The sequence below is a fragment of the Pan troglodytes genome, chromosome 2, assembly GCF_028858775.2.
Source record: "Pan troglodytes isolate AG18354 chromosome 2, NHGRI_mPanTro3-v2.0_pri, whole genome shotgun sequence".
Lineage (NCBI taxonomy): Eukaryota > Metazoa > Chordata > Mammalia > Primates > Hominidae > Pan > Pan troglodytes.
Window position 1 is genome coordinate 123,106,731 of NC_086015.1, and position 16,855 is coordinate 123,123,585.

At 50.3% G+C, this 16,855-nt stretch overlaps 1 protein-coding gene across 3 annotated transcripts in view; it reads left to right on the top strand.

Annotated features, from left to right (window-relative positions):
- NR1I2 (nuclear receptor subfamily 1 group I member 2) overlaps positions 1 to 15,645 on the top strand; it is a 36,380-nt gene extending 20,735 nt beyond the window's left edge. For 2 of the 3 annotated variants that reach the window (XM_001164025.6, XM_016941719.4), the window contains exons 2-9: positions 4,344 to 4,562; positions 7,215 to 7,348; positions 8,693 to 8,880; positions 9,840 to 10,114; positions 12,133 to 12,275; positions 12,477 to 12,593; positions 12,884 to 12,989; positions 14,228 to 15,645. In XM_001164025.6, coding sequence (XP_001164025.1) covers positions 4,531 to 4,562; positions 7,215 to 7,348; positions 8,693 to 8,880; positions 9,840 to 10,114; positions 12,133 to 12,275; positions 12,477 to 12,593; positions 12,884 to 12,989; positions 14,228 to 14,372 — 1,140 coding nt within the window. In that variant the 5' untranslated portion in view covers positions 4,344 to 4,530 and the 3' untranslated portion in view covers positions 14,373 to 15,645. The remainder of the gene's footprint in view (positions 1 to 4,343; positions 4,563 to 7,214; positions 7,349 to 8,692; positions 8,881 to 9,839; positions 10,115 to 12,132; positions 12,276 to 12,476; positions 12,594 to 12,883; positions 12,990 to 14,227) is intronic. The other variant, XM_003309941.6, reaches the window with a different exon arrangement.
- The last annotated feature ends 1,210 nt before the right edge of the window (positions 15,646 to 16,855 follow it).

The following is a 16,855-nucleotide window of genomic DNA, read 5'->3' on the forward strand; positions in this document are numbered from 1 at the left end:
TTATGGGGAATAAATGAGTGCCATGTTCTGAATGTTTATGTTTCCCCCAAATTCGTATGTTAAAATCCTCATCCTCAGTGTGATGGCTTTAGAAGGTGGGGACTTTGGGGGGTGATTGGCTCATGAGGGTAGAACCCTCATGATTGAGTTAGTGTCCTCATGAATGAGACCCCAGAGGCCGGGTGTGGTGGCTCATGCCTGTAATCCCAGCACTTTGGGAGTCTGAGGCAGGCGATGACTTGAGCCCAGAAGTTGCAGACAAGCCTGGGCAATATGAGGAAACCCTGCCTCTACTAAAAATGAAAAAAAAAAAAAAAGTAGCTGGGTATGGTGGCATGCACCTGTAGTCCCAGGAGGCTGAGTTGGAGGATCGCTTGAGTCCAGGAGGTAGAGGCTGCAATGAGCTGAGATCACACCACTGAACTCCAGCCTGGGTGGCAGAGTTTTTTCTTTTCTTTTTCTTTTTTCTGTCTCAGAGAGAGAGAGAGAGAGGTCCCAGAGACCCAAAGAGCTAGCTGGCTAGCCCCTTTCACTATATGAGGACACAGGGAGAAAGTGCCATAGATGACAAGAAGCAGGCTCTCACCAGACATTGAATCTACCAGTGCCTTAATCTTGGACTTCTCAGCCTCCAGAACCATGAGAGATAAATTTCTGTTGTTTATAAGCCACTCAGTTTCTGATATTTTGTTATGGCAACCTGAATGCACTAAGACAATGAGTGACCTTTTACAAAGGACCTGAATAATCATTATTTTCCATTTTGGTATCTGTTCCATCCCGTATTCTCTAATACAAAATCTGTCCCAAAATACTAATCCTGAACCTAAGATTGCTGCAGCTACCTGCTGAAACCATCTTTCTCAGTGTGCTTTTTTTTTTTTTTTTGAGACAGAGTCTCACTGTGTTGCCCAGGCTAGAGTGCAGTAGCGTAATCTTGTCTCACTGCAACATCTGCCTCCCAGATTCAAGCGATTCTCATGCCTCAGCCTCCCAAGTAGCTGGGATTACAGGCACGCGCCACCACACCCAGCTAATTTTTGTATTTTTGGTAGAGATGGGGTTTCTCCACGTTGGCCAGGCTAGTCCTGAATTCCTGGCCTCAAGTGATCCACCCACCTCAGCCTCCCAAAGTGCTGGGATTACAGGCATGAGCCACCACATCCAGTCCCACAGTGTCTTTTAATATATTTACATTTAATGGCCAGGCACGGCGGCTCACTCCTGTAATCCCAGCACTTTGGGAGGCCAAGGTGGGCAGATAACGAGGTCAGGAGATCGAGACCATCCTGGCCAACATGGTAAAACCCTGTCTCTACTAAAAAAATACAAAAAAATTAGCTGGGCGTGGTGGCAGGCACCTGTAGTCCCAGCTACTCGGGAGGCTGAGGCAGGAGAATGGCGTGAACCTGGGAGGCGGAGCTTGCACTGAGCCGAGATCGCGCCACTGCATTCCGGCCTGGGCGACAGAGCATGACTCCGTCTCAAAAAATATATATATACATATATATTTACATTTAATATATTTACATTTAACTACCAACATAGTTGGTATCTTTTTTTTTTTTTTTTTTTTCGAGACGAAGTTTTGTTCTTATCGTCCAGGCTGGAGTGCAGTGGCGCGATTTCGGCTCACTGCAGCCTCTGCCTCCTGGGTTCGAGTGATTCTCCTGGCTCAGTCTCTCAAGTAGCTGGGATTATAGGCGCCCGCCACCACTTCCGGCTAACTTTTTGTATCTCTAGTAGAGGTGAGGTTTTACCATGTTGGCCAGGCTGGTCTCTAACTCCTAACCTCAGGTGATCCGCCTGCCTCGGCCTCCCAAAGTGCTGGGATTACAGGTATGAGCCACCGCACCCAGCCCCATATTTGGTATTTCTACCATACATCTGTGTTTTCTATTCGTCTCACCCTTTCAGTTTCTTAACTCTCTAACTGCCTTCTTTTGAACTTTTTTCCTTCTATTTTTTCCTTTCTATTAGCTTCCAAGTTATGCATTCTATTTTTGGACTTTTAGTGATAACCCTAGACATTTCAACAAGCACACTTTACTAATCAAAATCTAAGATTTACCATCTTTTTTTCCCTTCAACAATACAGAACCTTAGTTACTGTGTCCATCCATATTTTAGTTGTATTTTGCTTTTCCTAACTCCCAAGATATTATTATTATTGGTTTATGAAGTCATTGTTTATTCTGATTTTTACAGTAAATTTTTATTCATTTTCAAATCTGCTTGGTCAATTTTATGGTCGTTTATTCTTTATTTATGTCTTCAACCTCTCGTACCATTTATTTAAACATTTCTGTGTTTGATAACTCAGGGCATCTTCTCATGTCTAATTCTAGAAGTTTTTTTTTGTTTTTTTTGTTTTTTTTTTTTTGCTGACTCTTGCTCATCATGCTGTGCCAGTCTTTTCATTCATGACTTCTGAGTATTTGCTCATATTTCTTTGAAATTATATGTGATTATTTGTGCCTAGGTATAAAGTGGAAAGTGGGTTCCCCCAAAAAGGAGGATTTCCGGCCAGACGCGGTGGCTCACGCCTGTAATCCCAGCACTTTGGGAGGCTGAGGTGGAGGCTGAGGTGGGCAGATCACTTGAGGTCAGCAGTTTGAGAACAGCCTGACCAACACGGCAAAACCCCATCTCTACTGAAAATACAAAAATTAGCTGGGCATGGTCGTGGGTGCCTGTAGTCCCAGCTACTCAAGAGGCTGAGGCAGGAGAATTGCTTGAGCCCGGGAGGCAGAGGTTGCAGTGAACTTAGATGGAGCCACTGCACTCCAGCCTGGGTGACAGAGCAAGACTTGGTCCCCCCCTCCCCCTCCCCCCAAAAAAAAGAAAAGAAAAAAAAAAAGGAGGATTTCTGTTGGGTGTCTGGGAGAATTACCAACCCAAATGCACTTTAAATCTTAAATCAACTTTTTGGCTTGAGGTTTTTGTGAACACCTAAAGTATACATTTTGTCTGCAAGCCTACATAAAGTCAGGATTATGATTTGAAAAATCAGGGATTTTCCCCTGTGCCTGTTCAGTTCAGGTTTCCAGTCAATGTATTTTATTCACAGTGTAATGGAGGGCCAGGGTCAGAGACAGATGAATTCCTTATTTACTCTTACAGGTGAAACTGTCAGATGTCACCTGTCATGATGTTGGAAACAGAAATTTATGTGTTAGAATTTTACTAAAGTTTCGATTTTGGCATTAGAAAAAGCATCATCATCTGTGGTGGTGTCTGCCCTTGTCAGTCAGTGCCTAGAGAGAATTTTGGGGATGGTAGTAACAGGACAATCCCCCATTTCTACTGAACATCCTCAGTGTCTGTTCCAAGTAGAATTCAAGTTATGCTCTCAAGGTGGAAGTTGCCTGGGGAGGACATCCTTGAGTACAGCTCAATTTTTTTTCTTTCTTTTAGAGATGAGGTCTCACTTTATCACCCAGGCTAGAGTGCTCTGGCATGATTCTAGCTCACTGCAGCCTCAAACCCTCAGGCTCAAGAGATCCTCCCCCCTCAGCTTCCCAAGTAGCTGGGACTATAGGCTCACACCATCGATCTTGGCTATTTTTTTTTTATTTTTTGTAAAGACGAGATCTCACTTTGTTGCCCAGGCTGGTCTCAAATTCCTGGGCTCAAGCGATCCTCTTGCCTCAGCCTCCCAAAGCCCCAGGATTACAGGCATCAGCCACCATGCTTAGCTACAGCTCTGTTAATAGGCACAAGTTCTTCAATATTCACTTAGACCCCAGCTCTGCTGGGACCACAGGCCATTTTTCTTCCCATGTTGTGATCTTGCCCACCATGCCTCCACTTTTTCCCCATCTGCCTGGCTACTTAGTTGAAAACTCTTTCTGCTCAGCCTTTCTAGCTCCCTGTGGGAGCTTGGGCCACACCCCACCTGAAGGACTATCCTCCCTCAATGTCCCCAGTCCCAGAAATCATCTTGAACAAGTAATCTGTCCATGAGCTGCTCCCCATTCAGACCTCTGGCCAGGTTGTGGCCTCCTAACCTCAGTCCACTCAGCTGTGGCCTCCATGATCCGACCCAGACAGCCTGCTCTCTTTTCTTCTCATTTCTTCCTCCCCCTTACCCTTATCTTTCCCATGCTCCTGTTCACATGTTCTACTCCAGGGCTCTATTTTTGTGTACAAAATGTCATGATTACAGCTCTCTTTATAACAATTCCAACCCCCATTCCCCGCTTTTCTTCCCCATGAGAGGTCAGCTCCTGAGTTCACAGGCCCAAATGTGAGTGATGCATAGAAGGGACAGAGTGTTTCCTCTGAGGCCTCTACACATCCCTGTCCAGTCTTTTCATTCTCTGTGGTTTTCTCATTTCTAGTCCAAGAGGCCCAGAAGCAAACCTGGAGGTGAGACCCAAAGAAAGCTGGAACCATGCTGACTTTGTACACTGTGAGGACACAGAGTCTGTTCCTGGAAAGCCCAGTGTCAATGCAGATGAGGAAGTCGGAGGTCCCCAAATCTGCCGTGTATGTGGGGACAAGGCCACTGGCTATCACTTCAATGTCATGACATGTGAAGGATGCAAGGGCTTTTTCAGGTAGAGTTACCCATCAGCCTTCACCCACGTGCCACCACTGACACACTGGGACACACCTAACTGGGGTCTGCCACTAACCCACTGGGTAACATCTCAGGGCCTCAGCTTGACCTGTCCCCCAGGTTCAGAGTGTGGGCTGGTGGCCCACCCAAAGGCCTTGTAATTAGTCTCAAGGGAGCCATTTATATCCCAGAGGAATCCTTCATCTTCAGTCTTCCTGTTCTACCCAGGAAAGGTCTCCTTCCATTAAGATATCCCTTGGTTTCTCCATGTGCTCTTGAATAAAATGGAAAATGACTCAGTGAAAGATAAGGAATTTGAAAATCCCAAATCCAAGTGTTCACATCCGCCTTCTGGGGTGGTTGTTACATAAAGAATGGCATAAAATAAATGCTCAGACCATGGGAAGAGAAACAGACCGAAGGGAGGGGAAGGGTGGGGAGGGGAGAAAGCCATGTGTGAGGAAGCACTCCAGGTGCACCCTCCGGAGGGCACAGGGTATGCAAGGAGCAGCTCCCATCTCGGGAGCCACATGTGGGACCCTCATGCATTCCCAAGACAGCCAGCCTGACAGCCCTTTGCAGAGTTCTTCGTGGTGGCTGGGCATTCAAATGGAAAAGGGCAGGTTCCAGGGAGAAATGAACATTCGTGTTGCATGAGTTATAACAGGGGTGAGACACATCAGCAGTGTCAGACTGGGTTCAGCTACAAGTCACAGGACACTTGTCGCAAATTGGTTTGGCCATAAGGAAAATGTGTTACCTCTCCTAACAGGAAGTCTGAAGGCCTCCAGGTTAGTGAGTTCAGCAGCTCATTTCTTTCCATTTTTCTCTTCAGCCATCCCACCTGAGAGCTCTGATTGCAGTCTGGCTCCCCTTGTGGGGGCACAGTGCCGGGGCCCCAGGCAGGAATCATTATGTTCAGCAGAAGCGCACAAAGGCCCATCTTTGAGAGTAAGGAAATCTTTCCCAGGAGTCCCCTCACATTGGCTAGAGCCGGGCCCAGCCTATGCCTGAACTAGTCACTAGCAAAGAGCAGCAGGTATGTCCCTGAGCTGGGCACACGCCACGTGACTGTGTGGAAGAGGGTGGATGTCTGCACCAGCTCCAGATGCTGCTGGCACAGAAGAGGCTGCCCAAGCAGTGTTCGTGCATCCTGCCTCAGCATGCAGGAATCTTCTGCTCTCCCTTCCTCATTTGGGTACTATTCCTGGGACTCTCAGAAAAAGGCAACATGTTGTAGTGGGCAAAAGCTAAATCCAGTATCAGGCAGACCTGGATTCAAATTTCAGCTTGTCATGTACCTGGAGGACAGCTGGGGATCCATCGTCTCCAAGCCTCAGTCTCCCTCATCTGTGCTAGGCAGATGAGATTATGAGTTTCACAGGGTTTGAGAACTAAATTTACAAAACTGCAAAATACCTAGCCTAGCATCTGATACATAGCATACCTTTAATTAATGTGAGCCCCGGTTTCATCTTTTATCCATTCTCAGTGGACTTCGATGTAGCATCAGAGCTTTCTTACCCAGGCCAGTTGGGAAGGCAAAAGGCAGGGATGGCATCTGTGAAGAACATGCCCCTGGGCTGGTCACTGGTCCGAGGCCCGAGGCCTCCAAGCTCAAACCTGCCAGGTCACTGCGGGCTTGGCTCAGCTTCCCAGGCCTGCCCTCGGGGACCTCTGCAGCCCTACCTGGCTGTTCCATGCTCCTGGGCCAGCCTTCCCTCAGTTTCCACTCTGGACCAGAATCAGAGGCCAGAGCCAAGGGAGAGATTGTTTCTTTCCATCCAGCTGTGGAGATAGGGAAAGTAAAGGTAGGGCTGCACTGACCGTGTCTTTTGTGGGACAGGCAGGACTTCCGGGCTGGGAGGAGGAGATCTTGTAGAGTCTCCAAAAGGCATCTGCCCCATTGCCTCTCTGCGCACTGCAGAGAGGGGTGTGCGGGCCCGTGGGTCCCGCCTGCACGCTCTGCTGTTCCAGGCGCTCGACCTCTTTGCCCCCTAGGTCAACGAGGGGAATCCACTCTGCCATGGGGAAGTCGCTGCCCCGTAGGGTATAAGAACTTCCCCATAGTTCACCCCTTCCTCCCTGGCCGCCAGTCTGGAAGGGGAGCTGGGGAAGGCGGCGGGGGGTGGGGGGAAGGCGGGGGGGGTGGGGGGAAGGCCGGGGGGGGGGCGGGCTTCTCTGGTTTCTTACCCTCCTGGGGTCAGGTTTCCTCAGCTCCCTCCCTTAAGGAGGGGAAATCGAGGAAGAGGCCCATCTCCATGGAAACTTTCTGGTAACAAGGCTGTGAAAGAGAAGGGGACAGGTGTTTCAGGAAGAAGGGAAGGCGCTGAGGATGGGCCTGGAGAGGAAGTGTCCCTGAAAGTGGTTTTGGGGCTGCCCGCGGCAGCGAAAAGCACGTGTCCCATTTCCTGCCGGAATGGCCAGAAAAGGTCTCCTCCCCGGCTCTGCCCCCTCTAGCTGAGTCCTGGACCTCTAGGGACTCCCACCTACACCCTTCCCATAAAGCCTGACCCAGCTGGGACGCAAAGGCTAGTGTCCCCCTCCCCGAGTCGGTAGGGGCTGGGGAGGGAGGTGGTGTGGCCCGGAGCCCCAGGCCGAGGGCCCGGGCACCCGTGCATCCCCTCTTCTGCTCCCCATTCTCTCACAGGAGGGCCATGAAACGCAACGCCCGGCTGAGGTGCCCCTTCCGGAAGGGCGCCTGCGAGATCACCCGGAAGACCCGGCGACAGTGCCAGGCCTGCCGCCTGCGCAAGTGCCTGGAGAGTGGCATGAAGAAGGAGAGTGAGCAGTGGGCGCGCGGGCGGGCCGGCGCCGGGGTGCACGGCTCTGAGTAAGGACGTGCCGTGGGTGTGTGCATGCTTGTGTGGAGATGCGCGCCGAGTGTGCGCGTGAACACACGTGCACATGTGAGCTGGTGTCCGTGTGCAACAGGCAGCCACCTGGGGGAGCGCTTGCAGTCGGCCCTCTGGGAGATGGAGGGAGTCGGTAATCTCTGCCCTGGGATGTGTGCTGGGCAGCCCTGGACAGGGCGTGCCCTCTGTCTCCCCTCAGTTGCTCCTGCATCATTCTTTTTGTCCCCTTCATAATTGTTGTAATGGTTTGAAACCACATTTGCGGGTAGGAGTGTGAATCTGGGGGAGGGAAGCAGGAGCCACATGGGTGATAGGACCCGGGGCCTTCTAGGTGCTAGCCCCATCAGCTGCCCCAGACCTGGATCTTTATAGGGGAACTGTTTGCAGACAGGTGACATGAGGTGTTCTCATTCTACCTATTTAACTTTGATATATTTGTGCTCCTAGGTCACTATGAGATTAAGGCTCATGCGGAAAAGGCTAGATGTTTCTAGTGCATATTTGTCTCCATGGAACACAAAGGGACCCAAAGCTGCTTCTTTCAAGGACAAGTTCTCTAGGCTGCTGGCAGGCATTCTTGATCTCTCCCCACCAAGGACCTCATAGCTTTGCTCTACACACATGAGTGGGCTCCAGAAATCCACAGAAGACCCTAAGGCTCTGGGCTATATAAGAAGTCTTTGGAGTTGCTATTTCTTGCTAAGCTGTAGCCCAGCTCTCTAGGGTCTTGGAGACCCAGACACCTCTGAAGAGTCTTAGTATATAATTCACCAGAAAATGATAATTGTAGATGCCATTTACTGAACATCTCTTATGTACCAGGAACTATATTAGGCACCCTACATGCAAGGTCTCATTTAACAGCGGTGCGAGGTAAACACTGTTTCTCCGGATCACAAAGGAGAAACCTGAAGGCAGGAGAGGTTAAGGAGGTTGCTTGGGGTCACAGGTAGTAAGTGGCAAAGATTTCATGCAAACCCAGCGCCTTTGGATTCTGAAGCCCGTGCTCTTGCCAGGGCCCCACAGTGTCCTCACAAACTCCACTGCAGAGGGCAAAACACCAGCCGCACCTCATCTCTGTCCTCACCCAGGTGTTTCTCCAGAGGAGCCCACAGGCCTCTTGAGTCCAGACAGGGGAGAATTGCTTGTCACCATTACTTTCTCTTTTGCCTAACGGCTTCTGCTGCCTTGAGAGGGTTACGCAGTGGCTCTCCAGGGGGCTGGAGGCTCACCAGGGGCACGTGTGCCTGAGCCAGCCTCGCTGTCCCTGCAGTGATCATGTCCGACGAGGCCGTGGAGGAGAGGCGGGCCTTGATCAAGCGGAAGAAAAGTGAACGGACAGGGATTCAGCCACTGGGAGTGCAGGGGCTGACAGAGGAGCAGCGGATGATGATCAGGGAGCTGATGGACGCTCAGATGAAAACCTTTGACACTACCTTCTCCCATTTCAAGAATTTCCGGGTAGGAGGAACTGCACAGTGACCCGAGGTGTCACTGCCATCTTCATTCTCACATAGAAACTGAGGTTCCCCAAGGATAAGAAACTTGTACAAGGTCACAGCTAATCAGTGGTGGAGGGTAGATTTGGAGAGCTGGTCCTGCATCTGTGCTAGCTCCTCGAAGCCTTAGTCTCATTCCCAAAGGTTCTGAAAGTGTGGTCCCTGGGTCAGCAGCATCAGCATGCAGATTTTCAGGTCGCCTCAGATCTCCTGAATCCGAAGCTCCAGGGAGGGGCAGGACCCCCCGGTGATTCTGTTGCAGGTTCAGGTTTGAAAAATCACTGCTCTCTCCTTTAAGGCAGGTAGGAACTGGGTCTAAGCAATAAGTGGAGGGAAAGCTAGGCAGTTCCCCAGTGTTGCTGGCATTCGGGGCTTTATGAGGACAGGGTCAGGACCTGTTGGGGGTGTGACTTTCGTGAACTGGTGTTTCTTGATCCCAGCACATTAACTATGTCTGTGCTCTAAGTGCCCTCCTTCCCCTTTGCACTGATAGATATCTCAAGTGGCCCTTCACAGCCCAAATAACTGGATTAGCCCAGTGACCTCAGATCTGCTCTTCCCATCCATAGCACCCTAAACCTTCTGAGTCTCCTGAGCCCAACATCTGGAATGCTTGGGATGACACACCATGGTTGCAGTCCCCCTTACCCTCCATTTTAACCAAGCAGGGATGTGTGTGACCATTAATTCATAGATCACCAAAGCACCTTCATCTGATAGAGAACACCAGAGAGAAGAAACAAATGCTGTGTGTGTGTATGTGTGAGGACACACGCATGCATGTGGGTGTGAATGCCTGCATTTGTGCATCCTCTCGAGCTGCAACTGTGGCTGTGCATGTTTGGCTGGGGCCTGAGTTGGGACCTGTCTATGAAAGCACATGCTGTCTCTCCTCTGTCCACCTCCTGGCATGTGTCCTAGCTGCCAGGGGTGCTTAGCAGTGGCTGCGAGTTGCCAGAGTCTCTGCAGGCCCCATCGAGGGAAGAAGCTGCCAAGTGGAGCCAGGTCAGGAAAGATCTGTGCTCTTTGAAGGTCTCTCTGCAGCTGCGGGGGGAGGATGGCAGTGTCTGGAACTACAAACCCCCAGCCGACAATGGCGGGAAAGAGATCTTCTCCCTGCTGCCCCACATGGCTGACATGTCAACCTACATGTTCAAAGGCATCATCAACTTTGCCAAAGTCATCTCCTACTTCAGGTAGGACATGGAGACCGGGTGGTTGGGTGTGGGAAAGAACTGGAAGTGGCCAGGAGGTTCAAAGGGCCTGGGGTAGATCCTGAATTTGGGGGATATTGGTGTCAGAAGACCCTCCTTTTCCTGTGCCCTTTCCCCGGGCAGCCAGTGCTGCTGGGGAGTAGAGCCCTTGCTGTATGGCTGGTTAGTTTTGTGGCTGTGGGCCTGCCAGCGTCTCTGCCTCTTCACCTGCTCAATGGAAGCTAACAATGCCTCCCCTGCAGGGCTGTTCTGTGAAATAAGAACACTTCCGAAGAGCACCCAGCACAGAGTGGGCATTCAGATAGTCTTTCGTACTCTCCCTTAAAGGGGCAGGAATCACATGTTGACAGTTCCAGAGCAAGGAATGAGAGGAATAGAAAAGATAAGGCTGTGAAGGCCATGGGGAGGGCGGGTGGTCCTCAGATCCCAAGGGTCAGGTCTCCCCAGAGCTAGATGTGGAGCCAACAACCATCGGGCAACTGGGGTTAGTGGGAGACATGGGAACTTCCTGGGGTGGCAGGAACCACAGCCCCAGAATATGTCTGCAGTCGTAGGATTAGGGATGGTGCCAGGTGTATCTGTCCTTGGGTAGGCCACCTTGTCTTGCCAAGCCTGGTCAAGTGGGGCTGAAACACACCTGCCACAAGCTCCTGGTTTCTTCAGCAGGTTGAGGGTAGGTTATACTCTAGGAGCCCAGAGGTTCTTGTCTGGCCCTGTAGGAGTCATGCGTGACTTATTTAATGGGGTGATGCTGACAGCAGGTTTGGAATGGGGTTCAGATGGTAGCAAATAAGCTTAAAGGGGCAGGGAGAGAAGAATACTTATAAATGTGGACATTGGAAGATCTTTGGTGAAATCCAGTGACTGACAATTTAACATCAGGGCTTCCCACTTGCTATTTCTCAAGGCCACCAATGTCGAGCACAGTGACCTGAGGTGTCACTGCCATCTTCATTCTCAGATAGAAACTGAAGTTCCCCAAGGATAAGAAACTTGTACAAGGTCACAGCTAATCAGTGGTGGAGGGTAGATTTGGAAGTACCAAAGCCAGCTCGATGCCAGGTCCTAAGCTGGGCAACGGGGAGGCACAGAAGAATAAGATCAATTACATGGCATTTGTAGCTCAGTGTTACGGATCTAAAAGAAGGATGGGCGCCAGTAGCACAGGGTCTGAATTCCCAAGGCCAAGAGGTAGTGTTTCCTCAAAACCCAGAGTAAGCAGCCTCCCTCTCAGGCTGTGAAGCTTCCTCCTTGTAAGGAATGCCTCCTTACTGGGGAGGTGGGGGCCCCTCCCAGGTTGGGAGGGAGTGATCCCTGCAGGACCGGAAGGGTATCCATGTAACCATAATCTCAGAGGCTTGTTAAGCCGCCTCCATGGTTAGGCCTGTGCTTCAGCGCTAGGAGTGGGGCTTCAGGCACCTGGGCTGCAGGGAAACATTAGAAATACATGTGTGCACATTAAACCCAACACCGACAGCAGGAAGCAAACATCCCCACTACTGGAACTCAGGCCAAAAGGGCGGCACTTTCACTCTGGAAAGGGGAGACTGCACTCTGGAAAGACTTCTGAGAGGGGCAAAGACATAGCATGGCCTGAGGGGCTAGCAGGATATACTAAAGGGGAAGTCATTCCAAGGGGGAAACTGAGGCAGAAAGGAGGAGGCCAGGGACCAGAAGCCAAAGCACTAGCTGTAGGTCAGGAGTTGTATAGGAGTTGAAGGAGATGGGGCCAGCCTGTAAGGGACCTGGATGCCAAGCTCAGTGGGTGGAGTTCCCGGAGGTAGGAGGGGAGGAGAGGATGCTGCGGGGCAGAGCTGTCTGCTGGGTTGTGAGGGGAGAGATGAGAGGCAGCCAGACAGCAGCCACAGTCATCCTCAGGGAAAGGAGCCATCCTCCCTCTTCCTCTCGCCCCCAACTTCTGGATTATGGGATGGCTGCTGGTGCCGGCCTGTGGGCTGCCTCCCAGGGAGCTGTCCTCCCCTCCCCATCCTTGCTGCCAGGGACTTGCCCATCGAGGACCAGATCGCCCTGCTGAAGGGGGCCGCTTTCGAGCTGTGTCAACTGAGATTCAACACAGTGTTCAACGCGGAGACTGGAACCTGGGAGTGTGGCCGGCTGTCCTACTGCTTGGAAGACACTGCAGGTGCCCGAGAGAGCCTGCCTGCCCTGGCAGAGGGAGGGAAACACTGCAGTTATGGGAGGAAGGGAGCTACGCCAGGATATGCAGGTTCTGGGATGGCAGGGCAGGAAGATGGAATGGTGGAAAACAAGATATTGGTGAGGGATGATTGGATCTTGGTCAGCTTGCTGAGAAGCTGCCCCTCCATCCTGTTACCATCCACAGGTGGCTTCCAGCAACTTCTACTGGAGCCCATGCTGAAATTCCACTACATGCTGAAGAAGCTGCAGCTGCATGAGGAGGAGTATGTGCTGATGCAGGCCATCTCCCTCTTCTCCCCAGGTGAGGATCTCCCCTAGGCTGCCTGACATCCCCCCAGCCTTATCTGCCCTCCCCAGGGAAGGTCCCAGTCTATGGCCTTGCTCCTCATTCACTGCGCAGCCAGGATGGGGGCTCTCTCTGGTTTCTCCTGGGGTCAGTGGGTGATGCCCAGCCCTGGTCTTCCTTCACTTCCCTGCCTGGGTGACTCCAGCTCTGGAGGGTGGTTGACGAGCAATGCCCTGACTCTGGGCTGGACTGAGCTTGTCTTTGCCCCATGATCTTGCACCACACCTCCCTCCCCTCCCCTCCAGACCGCCCAGGTGTGGTGCAGCACCGCGTGGTGGACCAGCTGCAGGAGAAATTCGCCATTACTCTGAAGTCCTACATTGAATGCAATCGGCCCCAGCCTGCTCATAGGTGAGCACAGCAGGGGGTGAGGACCCGTGACGGTGATGTGAGGGAGCCGAGGTTCAGGGAAATTGCCCAAGACTTCACGGCCAGAGGGTGGCATCTGGAGGTAGCCCCAGCCAGACCAGGTCCAAAGCTCACACTTTTGAGCACTACCTAACCACTTCCCAGGAAAAACACAGGCAAACAGGGGGACGTGGCCCAGAAAGGGGCTTCTATACCTTCACTGGTCCTCAGTAGCTCCTGTGACCTACTGCCCAGACTGATGCCCACAGACCCAGAGACAAACTTGGATTTTATGGAGCCCAAGGCCATGAAGGGTTAAGGACAACACTGAGTATTATAGTGTGAACCTATAAACTGAAATCCTTATTTGGCCTGCACAGCTTTCTTTTTGGCTTGGTGTCCTGGGATGCTGGGAGTGGCCATGTCTTTATTTGCTCAACCCTTCCTTATATGGAGGCAGGAGGCTGGAAGTGCCAACTTTCTTTTCCATCATGGGGATACTGAGGCATATGGTACATCTCAGACACTAGATCCAAAGCTAGTTCCAGGAAGGGATTCCAGCCTGCAGCCCCTAACCTCCACAACGACTCTGCTCAGTCCTGGCCCCTGGACATTAACGAAGGCAGTGACAGCCCCACACCCCCAAACTGGTAGCTGCGATATCTACATTTTCCCATGGAAGTCTCTGTGTACAAAGATGCAACTCCCGCAGCTGGGTGTCGTGGCTCACACCTATAATCCCAGCACTTTGAGAGGTCAAGACAGGAGGATCCCTTGGGGCCAGGAGTTCAAAACCAGCCTAGGCAACATAGCCAGACCCCAACTCTAGAAAAATTTTAAAAAATTAGCCAGGTGTGGTGGCATGTGCTCTAGTCCTAGCTACCCAGGAGGCTGAGGCTGGAGGTCTCTTGAGTCCAGGAGTTTGACACTGCAGTGAGTCCATGATCGTGCCATCATGCTCTAGCCTGGGTGACAGAACAAGATCCTGTCTCTTTAAAGGAAAAAAAAAAAAAAAAAGACACAGCTCCCATGAATGGGATGGGAGCAGGGAGAGTATTGGGCAGGCTGTTCTGCCTTTCTCATCTACAGGGTAAAAGAGAAGCTTACGGAATTCAGCCAAGCCTTGTCTCTTGGCTGACCTGAAATGTCCAGAGATTATGCTTGTGCAGCCTCAGAGCAGCCCTGAGGCTTGTGGGTCAGGGCGGCCTGCACCCACAATCTTTTCTCTGGCTGGCATGCAGGTTCTTGTTCCTGAAGATCATGGCTATGCTCACCGAGCTCCGCAGCATCAATGCTCAGCACACCCAGCGGCTGCTGCGCATCCAGGACATACACCCCTTTGCTACGCCCCTCATGCAGGAGTTGTTCGGCATCACAGGTAGCTGAGCGGCTGCCCTTGGGTGATACCTCCGAGAGGCAGCCAGACCCAGAGCCCTCTGAGCCGCCACTCCCGGGCCAAGACAGATGGACACTGCCAAGAGCCGCCAATGCCCTGCTGGCCTGTCTCCCTAGGGAATTCCTGCTATGACAGCTGGCTAGCATTCCTCAGGAAGGACATGGGTGCCCCCCACCCCCAGTTCAGTCTGTAGGGAGTGAAGCCACAGACTCTTATGTGGAGAGTGCACTGACCTGTAGGTCAGGACCATCAGAGAGGCAAGGTTGCCCTTTCCTTTTAAAAGGCCCTGTGATCTGGGGAGAAATCCCTCAGATCCCACTAAAGTGTCAAGGTGTGGAAGGGACCAAGCGACCAAGGCTGGGCCATCTGGGGTCTATGCCCACATACCCACGTTCGTTCGCTTCCTGAGTCTTTTCACTGCTACCTCTAATAGTCCTGTCTCCCACTTCCCACTCGTTCCCCTCCTCTTCCGAGCTGCTTTGTGGGCTCCAGGCCTGTACTCATCGGCAGGCGCATGAGTAGCTGTGGGAGTCCTCTAGAGAGATGAGAAGCCAGGAGGCCTGCACCAAATGTCAGAAGCTTGGCATGACCTCATTCCGGCCACATCATTCTGTGTCTCTGCATCCATTTGAACACATTATTAAGCACTGATAATAGGTAGCCTGCTGTAGGGTATACAGCATTGACTCAGATATAGATCCTGAGTTCACAGAGTTTATAGTTAAAAAAACAAACAGAAACACAAACAATTTGGATCAAAAGGAGAAATGATAAGTGACAAAAGCAGCACAAGGAATTTCCCTGTGTGGATGCTGAGCTGTGATGGCGGGCACTGGGTACCCAAGTGAAGGTTCCCGAGGACATGAGTCTGTGGGAGCAAGGGCACAAACTGCAGCTGTGAGTGCGTGTGTGTGATTTGGTGTAGGTAGGTCTGTTTGCCACTTGATGGGGCTTGGGTTTGTTCCTGGGGCTGGAATGCTGGGTATGCTCTGTGACAAGTCTACGCTGACAATCAGTTAAACACACCGGAGAAGAACCATTTACATGCACCTTATATTTCTGTGTACACATCTATTCTCAAAGCTAAAGGGTATGAAAGTGCCTGCCTTGTTTATAGCCACTTGTGAGTAAAAATCTTTTTGCATTTTCACAAATTATACTTTATATAAGGCATTCCACACCTAAGAACTAGTTTTGGGAAATGTAGCCCTGGGTTTAATGTCAAATCAAGGCAAAAGGAATTAAATAATGTACTTTTGGCTAGAGGCGTAAACTTTTTTGGCCTTTTTCTGGGGAAAATAATGTGGGGGTGTGGAAATAGAAACATACGCAAGCATACATATTTTTACTACTTATTTTATTATTATCCTGTATAAATCTGAAGACTCCGGCGTAAGAACATAAAAATGAATTATTTAACTTGGCTTACTTATAAAATGATTGTTCTGTATAAAAGTTTAATATATGTGCATACCATAATTAAAATGTAGTCCAGGCGAGGTGGCTCAGGCCTGTAATCCCAGCACTTTGGGAGGCCAAGGCTGGCGGATCACAAGGTCAGAAGATCGAGACCATCCTGGCTAACACAGTGAAACCCTGTCTCTACTAAAAATACAAAAAATTAGCCAGGTGTGGTGGTGGGCACGTGTAGTCTCAGCTACTTGGGAGGCCGTGGCGGGAGAATCACTTGAACCAGGCAGGCGGAGGTTGCAGTGAGCTGAGATCGTGCCACTGCACTCCAGCCTGGGGGACACAGCGAGACTCTGTCTCAAAAAAAAAAAAAAAAAAGTAGGAATTGAGTTAATTTTAAATGTCTAATATTTCATTCAAATGAAACTTCACGGTAACTGAATTTTAAAGAACAGATAATTACTTAGCTTTTGACATTTTACAAGAAGCAGGCCAAACTTTGAGAACATGGTAAATCATCAGTAATATAAATCAAAGCAAGTAAACATATTCTGTCATCCCTCTGACTTTACCAGACTTTTCTGCATTAAGGAGATATAGGGAGCACTTATTTTTAGAAAAGATACTGAGGGAAAAAAAGAGCTTCTCTTTCCAAACTCAATGAATGCATCTTTTGCTCCCAGGAATTTTAATTATGAATCCATTTATAATTAGAAATACAAATTTCTAATTTGGAAAGATAGATTTCACTCCAGTGTATTCATAAATCATATGCATCTCCCTTTCCTTACTGAAATGATTCGAGTGCTATTTGTTCAAGAGCCTGAAACTGTTGTAAGCTCTAGGACAGGGTAAGGTGAGGTTAAGATGGAATAGAAGGCAAATTTCCATCTCCCAGTCTTGATTTAAAAACTCCAGGGTAGTTCTCCAAACATTGAATTGATATGTACATATAATTTATATAGATTATAAAAACTAAATGTAATTCAAGAGCGAAGAAAGGTTCAATGTTAGATGCCCTGAAGAGTTCACATAGGGTACTTCCTTTCAGTAGGTCTGTGGA